The 21,437-nt window shown below is 33.1% G+C and overlaps 1 protein-coding gene across 1 annotated transcript in view; it reads left to right on the plus strand.

Annotated features, from left to right (window-relative positions):
- The window catches only part of cap1 (CAP, adenylate cyclase-associated protein 1 (yeast)), a 35,000-nt gene extending 14,152 nt beyond the window's left edge, over positions 1 to 20,848 (plus strand). The window contains exons 3-13 of the mRNA XM_056479445.1: positions 1,465 to 1,565; positions 1,651 to 1,728; positions 3,975 to 4,118; positions 6,718 to 6,803; positions 7,198 to 7,303; positions 10,206 to 10,383; positions 13,147 to 13,319; positions 16,326 to 16,449; positions 16,526 to 16,608; positions 18,002 to 18,145; positions 20,504 to 20,848. Of these exons, the coding sequence (XP_056335420.1) occupies positions 1,465 to 1,565; positions 1,651 to 1,728; positions 3,975 to 4,118; positions 6,718 to 6,803; positions 7,198 to 7,303; positions 10,206 to 10,383; positions 13,147 to 13,319; positions 16,326 to 16,449; positions 16,526 to 16,608; positions 18,002 to 18,145; positions 20,504 to 20,587 (1,301 nt within the window). The 3' untranslated portion in view covers positions 20,588 to 20,848. The remainder of the gene's footprint in view (positions 1 to 1,464; positions 1,566 to 1,650; positions 1,729 to 3,974; positions 4,119 to 6,717; positions 6,804 to 7,197; positions 7,304 to 10,205; positions 10,384 to 13,146; positions 13,320 to 16,325; positions 16,450 to 16,525; positions 16,609 to 18,001; positions 18,146 to 20,503) is intronic.
- Positions 20,849 to 21,437: the final 589 nt, after the last annotated feature.

The raw sequence follows: 21,437 nt of genomic DNA on the forward strand, positions 1-21,437 counted from the left end.
TTTTATATATACATAATATACACAGTATGCACACTTAAATTATCAAAACAAACTTATATTTTTGATGCCCAGCGCTAATAAAAACATCTGTTGTGATTACTTTGTCATATATTGTGTAATTTACAGTGTGAGACTGAACTGAGGACATACAGATTATCAGGTTAAAGTAGGCGAGGCCACTGAGTCACACCCACTTACTATCTAATCACCTTTGGACCAATAGGAGTTAGAGAAGTGTTTAACTTCCATAATTAGCTTTTCTAGAAAATTTGTCAAGCTGACAAGCTGTTTTAATCTCCCAAAATCAACTATTTGGTTTTGTTCTCGACTTCTAGGAAATGACGCCACACCAGTTGATTCTTCAGTTTCACTTGAACGATATCAGGGCCTCAAGTTACCATCTTAGCGGTCACTTTTGCAATCATTGTGAAACTCTACCATTGTGACATTTTGGGTGCTTGTTTCTGACTGTTGTTTTGTGTCATGATTAGGGCTGCACAATACATCATTTGAGCATCGATATCGCAATGTGTGTATCCCCAAAAGTCACATCACAGGATTAGATTATTTATTAAATATTAAAACAAGGATATTATTATTATTATCATCATCATCATCATCATTATTCTTCTTCTTCTTCTTCTTCTTCTTATTATTATTATTATTATTATTATTATTATTATTATTATTATTCATATTATTATTATCATCATTATCATCATCATCATTTTTATTATTATTATTATTATCATCATCATCATCATCATTATTATTCATATTATTATTATTATTATTATTATTATTATTATTATTATTATTATTCATATTATTATTATTATCATCATTATCATCATCATCATTATTATTCATATTTTTATTATTATTATTATTATTATTATTATTATTATTATTATTATTCATATTATTATTATCATCATTATCACCATCATCATTATTATTATTATTATCATCATTTTTATTATTATTATTATTCATATTCATATTATTATTATTATTATTATTATTATTATTATTATTATTATTTTTAATGATTTATACAATGATGACCATATTATTTTATGTTTGATGGTTCAATTTCTGTACCTGAGTACTGTTAGACTCTCCAGAATACCATAAAGTATATTTATTTAAAGTATCATTTTAAAGTATAGTACTTTAATACCTTAATGTTTATTTTATTTTATCTCTGCTCTTTTTTTATATGCTTGTAATTTATTTTAATTTATGCAAATGCACGGCATAGAAGAAGACTTGAACTATCTAAATGAATGAAATTTTTCCAAACAATTCAATTGATCCTGTGAAATTATATTAATTATTAAAAATAATAATATTAATTATATTATATTACATATCGCAGGAAAACAAAATATCTCAATCTCAGATTTTTCCAATGTTGTAAAGTCATAATGATGCAACTGCTCTTGTTTCTCTTCTCTTCAGCGGTGGGAGTGTATGTTGAAGCCTATGACGGCCTGATCTCTGGTCCTTTGGCTCAGTACTTTACCCTCAGCCAGAAGATAGGGGGTGATGTCCTGAAGCATGTACGTAATGCGGTGTGATTTATAGTTTCTGAACACTGGTTTGCATTGATAACGAGTGGACTCAGTCATTGCTTCTGTGTTATAGGCTGAGATGATGAAGCAGGCCTTTACCAGTCAAAGACAGCTGCTGGCCACTGCCTCCTGCTCTCAGAAACCCTCTGATGTGAGTGTGATTTAACTGCATTGTGTTGCATTGTATAATAAAGTATGAAGTACTAGGGCTGGGCTATATGATAAAACTCAGAGCTAGATACAAGTCATCTCATGTCCTTATATGTATAGATGGATGAATACCGTACCATTTCTGTATATTCAATTAATTAATAGTTTATATTTAAATTGACCATATTATATTGACGTTATTTCTTTCCCCGTTTTTAATGTATATACTCAGAAATGTGCTTATTCATATGATCATATTTCTGTCTCTTTTTCTTAGAACTTCAGGGCAAATGTTTAATAAAACAATTAAAACATTAAATATTAAATTATTAAACACTTTTCAAAAACTAATGATTGAAGGTGCAATATAAAATAAAGAAATATTGCTTAATAAAATACTAGATGTAAACATATTTTCAGGATTGCAACATTATCACAATGCTCATATTCATGTCTCTGTAATAGTGTAATATTGCGCACTTACAAGTTATGAGAAAGGATTGTAATACTGTGTTTTGTGACACCGCAAAATAAACAATAGGCAACTGTAGAGCATAATATGAAATGATAAACTTTAGTTTAAAGCAGGGGTTCTCAACCGGTGGGTCTCAGCGATCCTACAGGAGGACCGCAAGCTTAAAATTAACTCAATATTATACTGTCATTTTTGGATTTCGTTATTAATATGCTATATTAAAATGATCGAAGTAATGAGCTTTCGCCTGTTCTCTGTTTGATTACTTCAAACTCTGCAAAAACAGCCTCATGATCACGTCTGCAACTAGTACACGTCAGTCTGTTCATTCACAAACTATGTGTGAAGTGTAAGTGAAAGTCTCTATTTGTGTATTTATGTGTGAACTGTTTAATATATCCACATAGTTGTCCAAATTAATGTCCTGTGAGTGTTTTATAACAGACGCGTACCCGTACAGGAGGATCTAGCGAGGCTCAATGCATGGGGTTTCTGTCATAGAATGTAAAATAAACTTACAAATGAGCTTCAGATGCTCTTTGGCAGAGCTGTTCACTGTTCCTGACAGTGATCTCCCAATAATATCCAGCTGCAAACTCAAACGCCATCAAATCGACGCATTTCAACAGATTTAGGGTGTTTTACTGTACTTTAATATGTATTAACCTGTATTTAATAGTAGATATTCAGTCAGTACAGTTTAAAGCAGAAGCCTCAGCTGGGTCGGTTGGCGTTTCTGTTTGGAGTTCCGCTGGAAGGGCAACCGCTGTGTAAAACATATGCTAGATAAGTTGGCAGTTCATTCCACTGTGGCGACCCCTGATTAATAAAGGGACTAAGCCGAAAAGAAAATGATTGAATATAATATAATATATTCTAATACTTGTTAATAAATAAAGGTTTAAATGGGCATTTCACACAAACATTTTAGAGAAAATGTCAGACAGGTGGACCTTTAAAAATTGATCTGAGAAAGAAGTTGGCCCCACAGTGAAAAAGGTTGAGAACCCCTGCTATAAAGTACTGTTAAAGATGTTTAGGTATGGTATTTATTCGTTTGGATGTGTATTATACACAGCAAAGCTGCATCTATTTGATTAAAAATACAGGAAAAGTAGTAGTACTGTGAATATTTATTACAGCCTTTAATTTATAATGCATTTAAAATGTAACTTATTTCTGTAATGCAAAGCTGATTCATTTGTTTTTGCATCCTAATTACTTTAATCTTCAGCGTCACATAATCCTTCAGGGAATTATTCTAATATGCTGCTCGAGAAACTTAACTTTTTATGCAAATATTATTTATGTAGAAAGAGGTTGCGCTGCGATTATATTTTTAATGGGGTTGTACATTAAGGATTATGACATAAAATTTAAAAGATCAGCCTTTAATTGATGTATCTTTTATTTATTTATTTATAATTTATTTATGTATTAAATTTTTATTTATTTATTTTTTTATGTATTAAATTTAAAAATAATAAATATTTATTATGTTTATTTATTATCTATTTGTTTATTATATATTTTTTAGTTATTATTATTATTTAGTAAATAAATAAATACGAAGTAATAAATATTTACTTTGTATTTTTATTTTTTAACATATTAAGTGCCTTATCTGTCACTTTTAATCAGTAAAATGCACCCTTGCTGAATAAAAAAAAAACAGAACCCAGACATTTTTGGTTAGTGCATCTACAACCAACATCATTTGAGTCTTTATTTTTTTTTCCTCCCCTCTTTCCTCTGTTTGCGTGTGCGTGTAGCCTGCTCTGACCGCTCTGCTGGCCCCCGTGTCTAAAGCCATCCAGGATGTTCAGGCGTTTCGAGAGAAGAATCGCTCTTCTCCTTTCTTCAACCACCTCTCTGCGGTCAGTGAGAGCGTTCCTGCCCTCGGCTGGGTTGCCATGGTAAGACTGTATTTACATTTTTCAAAATGAATTGATTATGGGACTTTAATGGTTGTTACAATAAGGCAAGGGTGTCAAAATCAGTTCCTGGAGGACCGCAGCTCTGCACACTTTAGTTCCAACTCTAATTAAACACACCTGATCAAACTAATTGAGTCCCTCGGTCTTGTTTGAAACCTACAGGCAAGCGTGTTGAAGCAGGGTTGGAACTAAACTGTAGGGCCTTTAGGAACTGAGGGGCTACGAGGGGGCACAGCCATTTAAATCTTTTTGGCTCTAGACTTCTGGTCTCATTCATTTCCATTCATTTTTAGACATTAAAAACAGCTCGTTTTGCTGCTTGATGTTGCAAACTGGTGTTTTCTTATTATATTATTGTACTTTGTGTATTCATGCAAACATTTGTTTATGGAGCAAGTAGTAATATGGTAATAATATTAGTAATAATAAGGGATACAGCTGTGGCCAGAAGTTAACAAGAATCATTTATATTATTTATTAAATCGTTTAATTGTATTTTATAAATGTCTACACCTACCCTAAACCTAACCATCACTGTAATGTAAAAAACAGTAATTATACCGAGTGTTATTTATTAATTTACCCATTAAATTTTATTAACATCGACCCCAACCCTCGCTGTAATGTAAAAATAATCAGTCATTGATGTACAATGTCACAAATTATGCTATATTGATGTGGGCATCCGCAGCTGTATCCCATTTAGATTTTACCGACTTTTACACTAGCGAATCAGTTTCCTCATTCTGAGTTTTCTTGCTGTGACAACATTCAGTAGTATCTGGGTTAAAGAGACTGTTTGCTTAAAAAAACATGTTTTTAACTTGCTCTTAAAAGTGGATTAATAAAATTCAAATGCTATCAGCAATTTGAGACTGAAATTGCATAAACAGCAGTGCTGTGTGATATTGAAGTGAAATGTGATATTTCATATGCAATAGTATATTTAAAGTTGTGCTTGAGTGTATATAAATTATAGGTGGGCATAGATAATTAAAAAGGCATAGATAATTTTTTTAAATCTAGATTAATCTCACTGCAAACTTGGATATAATCTAGATTAAAATGGCTCATTTGAATTCTGCCCAATAATGATTAAAAGAAAGTCTTTTGAGAACGGGTTTCTCAAGCCAGGTGGCGCTTTAGACCAGAGGCTCATCTCCTGTTTCCAAAATGCATCACAAACTGCTTGAGAAACTGTTCTACTATGATAATTGGTGCAGAAAATAAATTATGTTCAATAAGATGTACTTGTGTTTAATAACTGTTTATTCAGTTAAACATGAATTGTGAACTGTAGGCCTACATAAGCTCCAAACAGCGGAAAAAAAAAAATATATATATATATTTTTTTATAACCTTAATCCGACTAAAGTCATAACTGAACTAAACAGAAATGGAATTAAGACGTGGAGTATGCATATATTAGTGGCATTATTAAAGTAAACACCGCAATCAAACTATTACCGTAATGTAGGACTTTTCACCATATTTTCCGACTAGATCCACACACACAGCTGTCAGTAAAGGACCGCACAAACACACACACATGGTGAAATGCGTAAGTTTTTTCTTTCCCTTTGGTGTGTGTTATTAAATTCCATAACACTCTCACCAGTCCTTACTCCTTATTTGCGTCTAACACCCCAGTTTTATCACGGGGGCATGAATGAAATGTTCATGAGTGAATGTGAAACTGCCGAACTGCAGTTAAAGTCTTGCATGAAAGCACTTCACGTAAACACCTTAATTATATTATTGTCTATTTAGGCAAATAACTAGATTACAGATGTCCATGTAAGCGTAGTCAATAGTGTTTTCGAAGTAAGTGAAAGATCCAGAAGGGCATCCTGTGGATTTGATTCTGAAGGGCACGTTTTTTGTCAGACGACTCACCAGTCAGGTATACATCTGCTCTTAAATATCAAAGTGAAAGACATCATAGCTTGCGTAGAATAGACCCAGCTCCCAACCCAACTTTGAGAATAGACTAACGGCGCTTTTTTTTTTATCGTCCAATAAGAGACTCGTGTTAACGCAGCACGTTAACGCTAATAATGACCCACCACTAATATAAATGCAATGAATCTTTCTTAAACTTACAAACTTTATAATTTATTGTGGCTGAATGCTTTAAACTGGCTTGAAATGCTCAGAGTCACGTGCAAATTATAAACTTTTAAATTTTTTTATTAACTTTATGGCTAAACTTTGCAATGACTCCACAAATCATGTGTGTATAATCACAACTCACCATTGCAGGTCCTGTGATTTTAGTCACAGTCTTCCTGATACTGCGATACTGAAACGAAATATATTATGCAGCCCTGGTACACTCTGCTTACTAAGTTATTACAAATGAGGCTGCCAAATTATCTGGAAAATGTGGTCATCACTGCCAGAAATTATTCAATTGTGTGTTAACAGAACAGGATTAAGCGCTAAAAGGTGATCTGCCAGCCAAAGTTGGCTGAAGTGTGTTCAACTTTCTAAGCTTTGGTTTGTTGATGTTCCCTCATACAGTGTATGGCATCTGAAAATGACTCACATTTTTGATTCAACCTTTTCAATGTGTTAGGCCCCAAAGCCTGGCCCCTATGTGAAGGAGATGCAGGATGCGGCCATGTTTTACACAAACCGTGTGCTCAAGGATTACAAGGAGAAGTACGTGTCTGTTATCTGAACACAGCGTTTCTGTACACTAGCAAAGTGGCATGTTAATTATTTCAGTCACACTTTTATATAAGGTTTCATTAGTTATTGTATTTACTAACATGATCTTATTATAAATAATACTTTTACAGCATTTATTAATCTTAGTTCAACATTTACTAATGCATCATTAACATCCAGATTCATGCTTGTTATCCTTAGTTGATGCAGAGTTAACATGAACTAACAATGAGCAACTGTATTTACGTTAATGCTAACTAACATGAACACATACTGTAATACATGTATTGTTCGTAGTTTGTTCATGTTAGTAAATGCATGAACTAATATCACCTTATTGAAAAGTGTTACCATTATTTTCCCATCTGCTTTGTTTTCTTTTTAGGGATAAGACTCATGTGGAATGGGTCAATGCTTATGTGTGCATTTGGACGGAGCTGCAGGGTTACATCAAGCAGCACCACACCACTGGACTGAGCTGGAGCAAGACTGTGAGTCACATTCATGTTCAGTTTATCCTGCATTAATACAGTTAAAGTCAATATTATTCACCTTCCTGTGAATTTTATTTTCTGTTCAAATATATCCCAAATGATGTTTAACAGAGCAAGGAATTTTTCACAGTATTTCTTATAATATTTTTTCTTTTGGAGAAAGTCTAATTTGCTTTTTCAGATAGAATAAAAGCAGTTTTTTTCTTTTTATATAAAACCTTTTAAGGACAATATTGTAAGCCCCCTAATGGCCCATTTCCACTGACTGGTACGGTACGGCTTGGTACGCTTTTATAGCCGTTTCCACTGTCAAAAGGTACCAAAAAGCAAACCGTACCATACCACTTTTTGGGTACCTTTTCGAAAGTGTACCTAGCACAACAAAAGGTTACCAAAAGGCGGAGCAAGACGCGCAGCTGAACGCTATTGGTTTACAGAGATGCATCACTAGCGCGTGCACAAGCTAGGAGAATGAAAACAAAGGAAGTGGCATTTTTAAATACACAGCCGAGACGTTTCACTGTAATACTATATGCATATAATAACGAGCCATGGTCGACCCTGAGCTTAAAAAAATCTTGTCGTCATGTTGATGAACAGCCACAAAGCCAAGGAGGAGGAGCAGAATCCACCATGTGCCCCATCGTTGTTTACAAGGTTGTCGAAAGCGCAATCGGTTTCACTTTTCAAGAGAGCTCACTGCATGTCTATATTTAAAATAACGAACTTCTTAAGCTCAAATTAATAGGGTGCGCGTGATTATTGAAGTGCCTCTGACATCTGATCCGATCCTGCGAGAGTGAAGCAAGAAAAACCAAAAGAGAAGCCAGAAATAACAAAGGAGCAAATGATTCTTTCAGCAACCTAAACATGAACAAACTGCCATGTTTAACTATTATACGGACTAAATGTATGCTGTGTGTAGTTCTTCTGTAATTGGTAACATATCGGAGACTGTAAGGGGCTGTATTTGTTCATATATGTTGCATTTAATTAATTGCAGATGTTACAGTAGGTTATTTTTTCATCATTGATCTGCTGTTATAATCAAATCATGTTCATAGAAGGGTTAGTAAAACATTTATACACAAGTATTTATGTGTATGAAGCATCAGTTTTGTGAGAAGTGCTTCTCATATGATATGTGAACGACCCGTACAGCTTTACTTTGACATTTCCTCGAGCGAGAAGGACGCCGACTGAAACTTTCTGTCGTATCCACGCCCCATTGGTACACATTTGGCTGTGGAAACGCAAGCCTGATAAAAGTGACCCGTACCGTACCACTCAGTGGAAACGGGCCATTAAGCAATATTTTTTGTTCCCTGATTGTCTACAGAGCAAACCATAGTTTCCTAATTACTCAAACATGCCTAATTCACCTAGTTAAGCCTAGTTAAGCTGAATACTAGTATCTTAAAAAATATGTAGTGAAATATTATGTGCTGTTATGGCAAAGATAAAAGAAATCAGTTATTAGAAATGAGTTATTAAAACCAACTAAACTTCTCTGACCACATTTCTAGAACTGCTCGATCTTGCAGATTCACACTCTATAACATTAGAAAGGTCCGACCCTTCCTATCTGAACATGCAGCTCAACTCATCGTTCAAGCTCTTGTTCTCTCCAAACTGGATTATTGCAACTCTCTACTAGCCGGGCTTCCAGCTAACTCTATCAAACCTCTTCAGCTGAATCAGAACGCAGCAGCACGAGTGGTCTTTGATGAACCCAAAAGAGCACATGTCACCTCGCTACTCACCCGTTTGCACTGGCTGCCAGTTGCTGCTCGCATCAAATTCAAAGCTCTGATGTTTGCTTACAAAGCGACCTCTGGCTTTGCTCTTTCGTATCTGCTCTCACTTCTGCAGATTTATGTGAAATCACTTTCCCGAACTCTCACATTCAATCTGCCCAGTTGGTGGAATGAACTCCCTAACTACATCAGAACAGCAAAGTCACTTGCTGTCTTCAAGAAACGACTAAAAACGCAACTGTTTAGTCTCCACTTTCCTTCCTAATCTTAACTGCCTCTCTGGCTATACCACTAACTGTACTCTCTCTCAAAAAAAAACTTTCATTACTAATGCTTTGCTTCTTAGACTTTACACACCTGAAACTTGTCTATAGCACTTGTTCACTGCTGCTCTTATAGTTGTGTAAATTGCTTCCTTGTCCTCATTTGTAAGTCGCTTTGGATAATAGCGCCTGCTAAATGAATAAATGTAAATGTAATTGTAAAACTATTTTGTTTAGAAATGTGTTGAGAATTCTTTCTGTTAATCAGTGTAGTGGCAATTTTCTTTAAGGTTCTTTAACTCTCTCAGTGGTCAAGAAGACAAACTCTTACCCAAAGTGTCTTTTAAGGTTTTATTCTTTGCAAAGAAGGTCACACAATTATACATCAACGACAGTTTCTGCAGAGAGTGAGACGCAGAAACAGTGCGTTCTCTTTTATCTAGTTTGTAATACCCACAAGGTCATCAGTGACATACAGTGAATCACAGTTACATCAGAGCTCAAACTTTATTTTTGACCATCTACATTTCAGCCTTGCATCCCATCCGAACATATAGTTTGTTAAATCACCATGTACCTATCCAGATCTTGTCTGGGGATAAACAGATGTTAAAGTGGTCACACTTGGTATAATTTAAACCGTACACTCATGGAAGAATAAAATGACAGACCTTAATAACTAGAACAAATGAGTATATCAAATAACTATAAGATGAATACAATTAATTTCCACCTCAACAGAAATTAGGGAAAAGTATACAGGTGGCTAATAATACTTCAACTGTATATACAGTGTAGATGTAAAATTCATATTGTGTACATACAATTTATTAAATATATATTTTTAATCCTAAATATTGAGCTGTTTTTGTTTTTTAGGGTCCCGTAGCTGCAGCTGCTGGAGGAGGAGCCCCGAGGGGAGGAGCCCCAGCGCCGCCTCCTCCAGGACCTCCTCCACCCCCAATGGATCTGGATAAATCATCAGGCGGAGACTCCGGACCGACCAATCGAAATGCTCTCTTTGCCTCTATCAACAAGGGAGCCGACATCACTAAAGGTAATACAGCTTTATATACAGTTAAAGTCAGAATTATTAGCCCTCCTGAATGATTCGCCCCCTGTATATTTGTATATAAACGTAATACTTTTAATAATACATAATTCTTTTGATTTCCTTTATCTTTGCCAAGATGACAGCACATGGTATTTTACTAATATTTTTTAAGACACAGCTTAAAGTGACATTTAAAGGCTTCACTAGGTTAATTAGGTGAAAGTTAAGGTAATTAGGCAAGTCATTGTATAATGATGGTTTGTTCTGTACACAATCGAAAGAAATCTTGCTTAAAGGGGCTAATAATATTGACCCTAAAATGGTATTAAAATTGTACATGAAATGATTGTAGCTGAAATGAAACAGATTTTAAATTCAAAAGACTTTCTTCAGAAGAAAAAATATTCTAGGAAATACTGTGAAAAATTCCTTGCTCTGTTAAATGTCATTTGGGAAATATTTGATAAAGAAAACAGAAATTTACAGGAGAGCGAATCATTTTGACTTCAACTGTAGTAGGACAAAAGCTTGTGATGCTGCAAAGAGCTTTCAGTGGCACTTTAATTGCTTTTAAACATGATTGAGGTTTGACTACTAAAGCTTTATTGGGTGCTTTTGGCTGATAGGAAATGATGCTGTTTGTTCTGCTTGATGTGCTGTAATGAAAGCAACAGTAAATATGAAAAGGTCACTGAAGTCTTCATAGTTAAATGAGCGGTTGGGCTTGTTTTCAAATGATACCTGTCTTGTGGACATTATTATTGTTGTTATTATTATTATTATTATTATTAATATTATTATTATTGTACAAAATTAATAACAGCAATTATAACAGCAGTAATAATAGATTTATTGGTTTATTCTTTTTAAAATAGGATTCTAATATCAGTAATAAAATCAATTAATTTAGTTTGAGTAATTTTATATATTTTTGTATTATTTATTTATTTATTTATTTGTAATGTATTTATTTATTAGTATTACTATTTATAATAGTTGTAATAACAGGTACAACAGTTTTATTATTATTATTGTTAAATTTAGTAATAGTAATTAGAATAGAATTTAATAACTAGTGGTAACTATTAATAGTTGTCATAAAAATATTATTTGTTGTTGTTGTTGTAGTAGTAGTAGTAGTAGTAGTAGTAGTAGTAGTAGTAGTAGTAAATGGGAACAAACGTGACAACAAATTATTATTATATTTTTTTATAAATTAGCATTACTGTTATCTTTATTAAATAGGCAATTATAACTGCTCTGTAATTGTAGTTAATTTAAAATGAATATATTTTGTATTTATTAATTTTGTTTGTTTTTACATATTTTACAAAGTGCAGTTGGTGATCTGCCTCAATGCTAACTGGTTAGCATATCTTTGAAACACAGTCCCTCCCCTGCTGTCCAAAGCCACGCCTCCTGAAATCACGAACGAGCACACCTTAAAGATAACCACAGGCAGCCCACTAGATCATGTCATTCGACAGTTGGAAAACTTTATGGTATTTTATAATACTACAATTCTGAACCAAAAACTGTAATATATCTAGCACGTTTTCAGGTGTGTAGCAAGCAAAACTTGTCATAATGTGCAATATTTCACGCATGCAAGGATTGCTCGTGCACTTTGTCCTAAAGCCACTACTGTATGCTTAGTGGTTGGCCGGCGGCGTGCAGGAATTACACTTATTACTAAGCCATACTTGCATGCTATTTCTGATCGAATATTCAAAGTATAGCATGGTAAACGATATAGGTAGCACGTCACAGGTTATCATTGTTCAAAAATAAACCAATGTGAATATAAAAGCAACTTTACCTTAGTAAAGCAGGCTAGGCAGAATAGCGATGTTTGCTTATGTTTTGTTGTTAGACTAAGATTTCAGTGGCTGATCAACACTTCTGTGCATATAACCCATTCGTAACGCAACACAATCTACATCTGCTTTGTGTGACAAATAGTTTTAAAACAGAACCTTACCTGTCTAAAAGAAATACTTTAGCCATGGTGTTGTCCTTCCTCCAGTGTGCAAAAGTAACTCCAATATTGATTCAGGAGTTTCAAAAGTTTTGATTCAGCATTTGATTTTATCACATGAATGTGCAGCATGTACATGCAAATGGCGGATCTGCATGAACGAGTGCCCAGTTGTACAAATCTACATTTGTTGACAGACAGTTTGGGCTACTTATCAGAATTATGGGAATTATCAGACTGAACAATTTTAATTGGATGAACATTTTTTTTTTTAGTTCAATTCAATTCCCCTTTATTTGTATAGCGCTTTTACAATGTAGATTGTGTCAAAGCAGCTTCACATAGAAGATCATAGTAAATTGAAACTGTCAGTTCAGTTTGTAGTGTTTAAGTTCAGCTCAGTTCAGTGTGGTTTAATATTCACTGCTGAGAGTCCAAACACTGAAGAGCAAATCCATCGATGTGCAGCTCTACAGATCCCGAACCATGCAAGCCATTGATGACAGCGGTGAGGAAAAAACTTCACCAATTGGCGAAAGTGAAGAGTTAAAAAAAACCTCGAGAGAAACCAGGCTCAGTTGGGCTATTGGAATGTGAAGAGACTTTCAACCTGCACAACAAATGTTTCTGAAGACAATCACCTACTGCACCTTGATTTATTTATTTTTATTATAATAAAGATTGATGGAGTACGTTTTCCATGTTATATTCCCTTCTCTGTGCCTGCATAGAAGATAATGCAGACTTTGGTGTTTCATTTACCTCTGTGCCTTTTAACTCTCCTGCAGGCCTGAAGCATGTGTCTGATAACCAGAAGACTCATAAGAATCCTGAGCTCAGAGGTCAGACAGGCCCTTCAGTGTCCGGCCCCAAACCCTTTACCCCACGGCCCACAGCCACCGCCAGCCCAGCCCGCTCTCTGCCCCCTGTGCTGGAGCTGGATGGCAAGAAATGGAAAGTGGTAAGTGAGCTAAATAAGACTATAATCAGCTCTCGGACATTCTTTCTATCTCCGGCTCAGCTGAGTTTATAAGTGCATATAAATAAAACTACTAAAAAATGTGTTGAACTTTGCTAGCATAAACAAACCTAAACTAATGTTGCGTCCCAATACACATGCTATCCGCTCTAAATAGTATTTGAAAATAGATTTACCTTAATTCACACTCAAAGTAGACAAAAGTAGGCATGGACTGGTTTAAGATTCTGACATTATCATAACCTTGGATAAAAATATTACAGTATTGTGATTACTTCCCTAAAATAGGTTCTTTTTGAAATGTCTGGGTAAAAAACACTAACTTTCCCCCCCATTGAACACTATAGATGCTTGTATATACAAATATCCAAATTATATACACATATTTTGGATCTTCAGAGTAGCAACGTGCGGTTAGCGCATCCCAAATTAGAGGTGTCATAAGTTAAGCCTGATAGGGCCTGGGCCTGACAGAATTGGACCTGAGCCCAACAAGTACATTTTGATTGACAGCTTTTTAAAACTCAGAGCCCGTTAAAAGCTCGACATTATTCAAAGGTGCACATGCACACAACTCTTTGCCTTTTTTCAAGAATGAGTCGTTTATATGTGTTTTAACATAATCTATTCATAACAAACGTAGGCTATTCACCTTATTCTCCGCGTACGAGTGGGTGGAGCCATTTGAATCATTTTGGCTCGAGACTTCCGGTCTCATTCACTTCCATTCATTTTTAGACGTTAAAAACAGCTCGTTTTGCTGCTTGATGTTGCAAACTGATATTTTCTTATTATATTATTCTACTTTGTCTGTATTGTCAAGCAAACACTTGTTTGTAGAGTAAGTAGTTTGACCGTTTTCTGCCGTTTATTATTCCTAGTCATTTCTCCCATTGGCAGCTGAATCGGAAGTTCTAAAACAATCGCAAAAATGAGCGCACTTCCCCATTGAAGAATAAGGTCAATAGGCCACTTGGAAGTTAGAACAAAATGTAAAATTAGTCCACTGTAACATCGTAACATCTCAACACTCCAAGTAGGCATAGGTATATACACTTAGCCTTTAACTTGGCCAACACACCACTAAAATAAGTCTTTCCTAACAAATTAAATTAAAATAAATTCTAAATTATGACGGATATTTGGCAATAATGAAATTAAGATAAAGGCTCTGCTGGATTTTTCGCCACTTCTCTTCACAATCCGGCCTTAAGGCGACGGTGAAGCTGAATAATAAAAGAATAATACCAACATTAGCCTGTTCAAATCAATTCAATTCACCTTTATTTGTATAGCGCTTATACAATGTAGATTGTGTCAAAGCAGCTTCACATAGAAGATCATAGTAAATTGGAACAGTGTAGTAGCCTGTCTGTCTACATTGTGGATTTATGGTTTAATTAATACTTATTTATAAATTGAAAAGCCTGATTGCAGTCAAAATTCACTCTTTTTGACCTCTCCGTCATTATTTGTTTCACCTTTGCAGGGATGGATTTTAATGTTGTAACAAACGATTTGATTACTTTTCTCGAGCTAATCGAAATGCATCACATGACTGTTCATTTACTGCGCAAGCCCAAGCCCGGCCTGACCCCATCTAAAATGATAGAAATGAAGCCCGAACCCATTGGGTCCCTTCTAGTTTGGGCAAAAATCTTCAGCTCTATTCTAAATCATAGTATGTTGAAATGTGCAATCCAAAGTCACTTGGAAGTGCAGATCTGTGTGTATGTAACAGCTAATATTACCCACAATACATTGTACATCGGACTTGAATTTACTCACCCTCAAGGGGTTTCAAACCTTTGAATTTATTTTTTTCTTCAATTAAACACAAAATAAATTATTCTGAAGAAAGCTGGAAACCTGTAACCATTAGCTTCCATAGTATTTGCTCTTCTTACAATTTTTGATAGGAAATGAAATATTAAAAATTTGGATTATGTGACGATATGATTGACAGGCCACGTTACTAAGCAACATAACGATCCATTAATAAAATAATAGTACAGTCTCAAAGCTTGCATACTCTTCTGTTATGCAGGCAAAAGTATATACATTTTATTTTTGTGACATCAGACCATTTATTTATTATTCATTCATTTTCTTTTCGGTTTAGTCCCTTTATTAATCAGGGGTCTTCACAGCGGAATGAACCGCCCACTCATCCAGCATATGTTTTACACAAGCGGATGCCCCACCTGTCACTGGGAAACACCTATACACTCCTGCATTTACCCTTATACACTACGGCCAATTTAGCTTATCAATTTCCCTACAGCGCATGTCTTTGGACTCTGGGGGGAACCGGAGCACCCGGAGGAAACCCACGCCAACACTGGGAGAACATGCAAACTCCACACAGAAATTCCAACTGACCCAGCCGAGACTCAAACCAGTGACCTTCTTGCTGTGAGGCAATTGTGCTACCCACTGTGCTACAGTGTCGCCCCTTTATTCATCATCATTATTATTATTATTAGCCACAGCCATATCACCCAGCAGCGGTTACTCACTGAAGCTAAGCAGGGCTGAGCCTGGTCAGCGCTTGAATGGGAAACCACTTGGGGAAAAACCAGGTTGCTGTTGGAAGGGGTGTTATTGAGGCCAGCAGGGGGTGCTCAACCTGCGGTCTGTGTAAGTCCTAATGCCCCAGTCTAGTGAAGTGGACATTATACTGTTAGTGAGCACCGTCTTTTGGATGTGACGTTAAACCGAGGTCCAGACTTTCTGTAGTAATTAAAAATCCCATGGCACTTCTCGTTAAGAGTAGGGGTGTAACCTTGGTGTCCTGGCCAAATTCCCTCCATCGACCCTTACCCAATCATCCCATCCACCCAATTGGCTCAATCACGGTTTCTCCACTCCTCCAATAGCTGGTGTGTGGTGAGTGCACTGGCGCCATTGTCCTGTGGCTGCCATCGTATCATCCCCTACCCATTATTTAACCAGTTAGCTAAAGTTGTTTGTCTTTTTCACATTCAGGAAAATCAGGAAGGCGCCCAGAATCTGGTGATCAACGACACAGAGCTGAAACAGGTGGTTTATGCCTTTAAGTGCAACAACAGCACTTTACAGGTGAAGGGGAAGATCAACTCCATCACTCTAGGTAAGGATACACACCAGCAGCATTAATCCACTGCTTCTCTATTGGGCTGCAGAGTAACAGTGCTGTTTCTATGCAGATAACTGTAAGAAGATGGGGCTCGTCTTTGATGATGTTGTGGGAATTGTTGAAGTGATCAACTGCAGAGATGTTAAAATCCAGGTATGTATTATTAGCACTTTGTTCTCCTGTAGGTGTATGTGGTGAGTGCAGGGGATCTGAAAATGTCTTTTTTGATATAATTTTTAACTTGATACACAGGCTTTTTAGGGTCTAATTTGAAGTATTTTAATATTAAACATGTTTGCGAGGTTTTTTATCATGCTAGACATTTGACTACATGTGCCACAATGTCATTTTTCCTGAAAGGTAAAAGGTGTTCATAGGCGTTTAATTTTTTTCTTCTTTTTTTTGACCCAGCTTACACTGTGGAGAAAGTAATCAATTAATTTAACATATTAGAAAAAAAAATCTATTTTTATATATATATTTTTCTACTTATTTTATCGCTTTATTTATTTATACAATATTTCATTAAATTAAATGTACAACTTTGTTTAAATCCAACGTATACATTTATTTTTAATCACATTTCAAATAATCAAATTTATTTGAATCCCATTTAATCACATATTTGATTAATTTTACAATTATTTAAAAATAATTTTTTCAAATTTTAGTTTTATTTTAAATCCAAATTTATTGATTTTTGTTTTCATTTTTTATCTTAATGTGGTTTTCTCATTTAATTTAACTGCATATTTTAATTTAATTATATTATTTATAAAAAAATTAAATCCTTGTTTTTAATATATTAATTTGTTTTTATCTAAACTTGCATGGAGCCCAGATTGAACTATAAAAATGCCCACCTTATGCGAGGGACTCCCTTCATGAAAAGACATTTATAGGTGTTTCTTTTTCCTTTTTTTCCTGTTTTTGGCTAATAATGTGGAGAAAATAACCAATGAGTTTAACAAGCCATTAGAAAAATATTCCTTTTTATATATTTCTACTTATTTTATATTTATTCTATTTATTTTATTGCAGTATTTCATTAAATTATACAAATTTGTTTTATACATATCATTAATCAAACTTCAAAGAATTTATGTGAATCCCATTTAGTCACATATTTGTTTAATTTTATAATTATTATTATATATAATTTATTATTTATAATTATTATTATATATAATTTTTTATTAAATATTATTATATTTATTTATATGTGCCTTCCCTTATATTTTATCTTAAAATGTGGTGTAATTTAATTGCATGCTTTTATTTTAATTCAATTATTTATTTATTTATTTATTTATTTATTTATTTATTTATTTATTTATTTATTTATCCCAGTTTGAAAAACACTTATGTTTCATTTAAAAATAATAATAATAAAATCATAATCATTAATTACTTTCTTGACTTCTCAATATTAAAGTCCTAATTTATTTTAATTGCTTTAATCTCCAGATTACCTTTAGAGTATCAGTCCTGTCTGTTTTGTGTGTGCTCTTCATTCTGAGTGGTTTGTTGTCCTCTCACTGTCCAGGTTATTGGTAAAGTGCCAACCATCTCCATCAACAAGACCGATGGCTGCCACGTGTACCTGAGCAAAGACTCTCTGTCGTGTGAAATCGTCAGCGCCAAGAGCTCCGAGATGAATGTCCTGGTGCCCAACAAAGATGGGGAATTCGTAAGTAGCGGAATAATTCATCTATGAGTAGTGCTGGATGGTGTACTGAGCTTGTGTGATATTTCAAGCATTTTGTATGAACTATATCAGTGTTTCCCAACCACGTTCATGGAGGACCACCAACACTGCATGTTTTGGATGTCTCCTTTGTGTGTCACATCTATTACAGATCTTTCAGTCTCTGCTAATGAGCTGATGATCTGAATCAGGTGTGTTTGGTTGAAGAGAATGTGCAGTGCTGGTGGACTTCCAGGAACGTGGCTGAGAAACATTGCTATAGAAATATTGCTATATTTAATAGTTTATGAGCGCATATGAATGTGGAAAAATGCATAATATGGTTTATCCTAAGCACACGTTATTTTAAAGTGTTTGATGTAAAACATTAAGTCAATGTACTGCAGACTGCTAGACTACTAACACTGTTAAATGTGCTTATGATGTGGTGTTTTCTTCTGTAAATGTTAGAAATGAATCAAAATATTTCCATGGAGCTTCTGTATTTTGAGTTTTCAAAAATGAATTATGCTATTATGCTAAATTGTTTGACAAAAAAAAGGTCTGCAGAGCAAAAATGTATCACTATTAATGGCATCCTATATATATATATTTATTTATGGGTATTTTTTAATGGGTATGCGTCTGTGTATATAATGTTATTTTATTTATTTTTATGGGTATTTATTTATTTTTGAGTATTTATTTATTTTTATAGGTATTTCTTTATTTATGTATTTATTTATTTATGGGTATCTATTCATTTATTGATGGATAATTTTTTGGGTATATATTTATTTATTTTTGGGTATTTTTTTTATGGGTATTTTTATTTAATTTGTAGTATTAATTTATTGATGGGTATTTTATTTATTCATTTTTTATGGGTATTTATTTATTGGTATTTATATACTTATGGGTATTTATTTATTTATTTATTATGTATATGTATGTGTGTGTGTATATGTATATGTATATGTATGTATATATATATATATATATATATATATATATATATATATATATATATATATATATATATATATATATATATATATATATATATATATATATATATATATATGTGTGTATATATATATATATATATGTATGTATATATATATATATATATATATATATATATATATATATATATATATATATGTATATGTGTATATGTATATGTATATGTGTGTATATATGTGTATATGTATATGTATATGTGTGTATATATGTGTATATGTATATGTGTGTATATATGTATATATGTATATGTATATGTGTGTATATATGTATATATATATATATGTATATGTGTGTATATATGTATATATATATGTATGTGTATGTGTATATATATGTATATATATGTATGTGTGTGTGTGTGTGTGTATATGTATGTATGTATGTATATGTATATATATATATATATATATATATATATATATATATATATATATATATATATATATATATATATATATATATATATATATATATATATATATATATGTATATATATATATATGTATATATATATATATGTATATATATATATATGTATATATATATATATATATATATATATATATATATATATATATATATATATATATATATATATAAAATTTATTTTTATTTTTTTTAATTATTATTATTTTTTAAAGGGTATTTGTAAATTTATGGGTATTTATTTATATATTTGTTTAATTTTTTTTCTAGTTTTTTTGTATTAAATTTCTTTGTTGTTTATATTTAGATATAAAATGTGTATATTTTATTTATTTTTATATATTTATAGAGAGAGAGAGAGAGTTTATTTTTGGATGTTTATTTATATATTTGATTTAATTTTTTTTTTATAAATTTTTTTAGGTAATTATTTTTGTTTAGTTATAAAATGTGTATATGATGCAAATTATGTTTAAATATCTATTTTCCAAAATAGTTTTTTTTTTTTTTCAATTACATAAAGATAATATTATTTTGGATGAGATTTTTAAATCTCACAAAAAATACAAATAATAATCCTAAATAATAAAATCATACAACATAAAAATATAAATGTTAATGTAATTTGTATTATAATTGGTAAAACCAGTTTTAACTGATAATGAAAATTTAACAAATTCGATTGTCATTTATTTGTGTCTGAAATTAATCCTGTAAGCAAATTGATCCTGGTTAGATGAAAATAAATAACTTGTTCATTAATCAGACACTACTATTGCATCTAAAAATAGCTGCCGATGTCTCCAGGTCAACACAAGCTGTTTTTATTATCAGTATTGGAGGACAAAGTATTATATTACACTAAATCCTGTGACCGTGGGTAATTGCTCATGCTTCTGTTCTCTCCAGACTGAGATCCCAGTCCCTGAACAGTTCAAAACCGTATGGGACGGCAGTAAACTGGTCACCACAGCCACCGAGATCGCCGGATAAAGAGCTGCTGTGCGAAAAGCCTCCCCCCCCCCCCATGCAGTGTCCAACCTGACTGACCGACCAGCTTAAACTACACTGTACAAGTCCATGCCAACCGGTCAACTCTCCTAGCAGCCAATCACAGCGGCTACAGCAGGCTGAACGCTCTCTCTCCATTCAAACATTAGCACTTGAAAACCGATGCCAACCGTTGACGTGTTTTCATATGTTCGTTTTGATGTCTTGCAGCCATAATAAACAAAATAACATGTGAATGGCCAACATGAGGAAGCAAGTCATGCTTTTGTTTTGCCCCTCTCCCCTTTTTTTCTGTGCATTTTTCCCTTTTCTTTTTTTCTTTAGATTAAAATGTTTTGCTTTTTTCCCCAATTAAAAAAAATGTAAAATCTCTCTTTTTTTGCTTTTTTTTTTTACAACTTTTTTTGCTTAATTCTTTTTTTTTCTTAAGATTTTTTTTTGCTTTTATTCTTGTTTTGTTATTTCCCATTTTCTTTAGTTTTTTGCTATTTTCCCCCTTTTTTCATTTTTTTCTATAGATTTTTCAGCTTTTCCGTCCTTTTTCTTTCTTTTTTTCTTAATATTTGTTTTGCTTTTTTTCCCTTTTTTTCTTTAGATTTTTTTTTCTTGCTGCTTTCCCTTTTTTCTTAAATTGTTTTTGCCTTTATTTTTTGCTTTTCCCCTTTTTTTGGCCTCTTTAATTTTTTTGTAATTTTCTCCCTTTTCTTTCTTTAGATTTTTCTGCTTTTATTTCTTTTATTTTTTGCTATTTTCCTCTTTTTCTTTGGTATTATTATTTTTTTTGCTCATATTTTATTTATTTTTTTGCTATTTTCCTCTTTTTCTTTATTAT

The sequence above is a fragment of the Danio aesculapii genome, chromosome 19 (assembly GCF_903798145.1).
Source record: "Danio aesculapii chromosome 19, fDanAes4.1, whole genome shotgun sequence".
NCBI lineage: Eukaryota > Metazoa > Chordata > Actinopteri > Cypriniformes > Danionidae > Danio > Danio aesculapii.